At 53.4% G+C, this 386-nt stretch overlaps 1 protein-coding gene across 1 annotated transcript in view; it reads right to left on the bottom strand.

The window, feature by feature from the left end:
- The window catches only part of TEOVI_000462300 (uncharacterized protein), a gene marked incomplete at both ends in the record, with an annotated part of 576 nt that extends 376 nt beyond the window's left edge, over positions 1-200 (bottom strand). Inside the window, one exon of the mRNA XM_067227370.1 lies at positions 1-200. Within this exon, the coding sequence (XP_067083471.1) occupies positions 1-200 (200 nt within the window).
- Positions 201-386: the final 186 nt, after the last annotated feature.

Genomic DNA, 386 nt, shown 5'->3' with positions numbered 1-386 from the left:
AATGAGGAGGCGCGATCACCCGGAAGAAAGTAAGCAGCGGGCCGCACGCACGTTAAAGCTCGGTCTGCCATCCCGTGGAAAATCGAGGCCGGAACTACCTGAGTGTATGAAACAGTTCGCCGAGGAATTCTACGCGGCTCGGTGTGGAAGCAAAGAAACAAAAAATTAAAAAACGGGTATGGAGGGGCATGGATGCGCATCGACAAGCGCCGTGACCGGCGATGGGGACTACGCGCCCGAGGAATGGGGGATGAGTTTACCGCGAAAACACAAACGAGCGCTGCGAAAACAGAATAATGGAGCCGAAAGCCCCACCTGCAGAGACCGGCTGAAGATGCAACTGAAACCTCCCTCGAAAAGATGGACTGACTGAAAAAAAAAAAAGG

This window comes from Trypanosoma equiperdum (assembly GCF_001457755.1).
Source record: "Trypanosoma equiperdum strain OVI genome assembly, contig: ctg_948, whole genome shotgun sequence".
NCBI lineage: Eukaryota > Euglenozoa > Kinetoplastea > Trypanosomatida > Trypanosomatidae > Trypanosoma > Trypanosoma equiperdum.
Note: the sequence above shows the minus strand (reverse complement) of the source record. Positions and strands in the feature narration are given on the sequence as shown.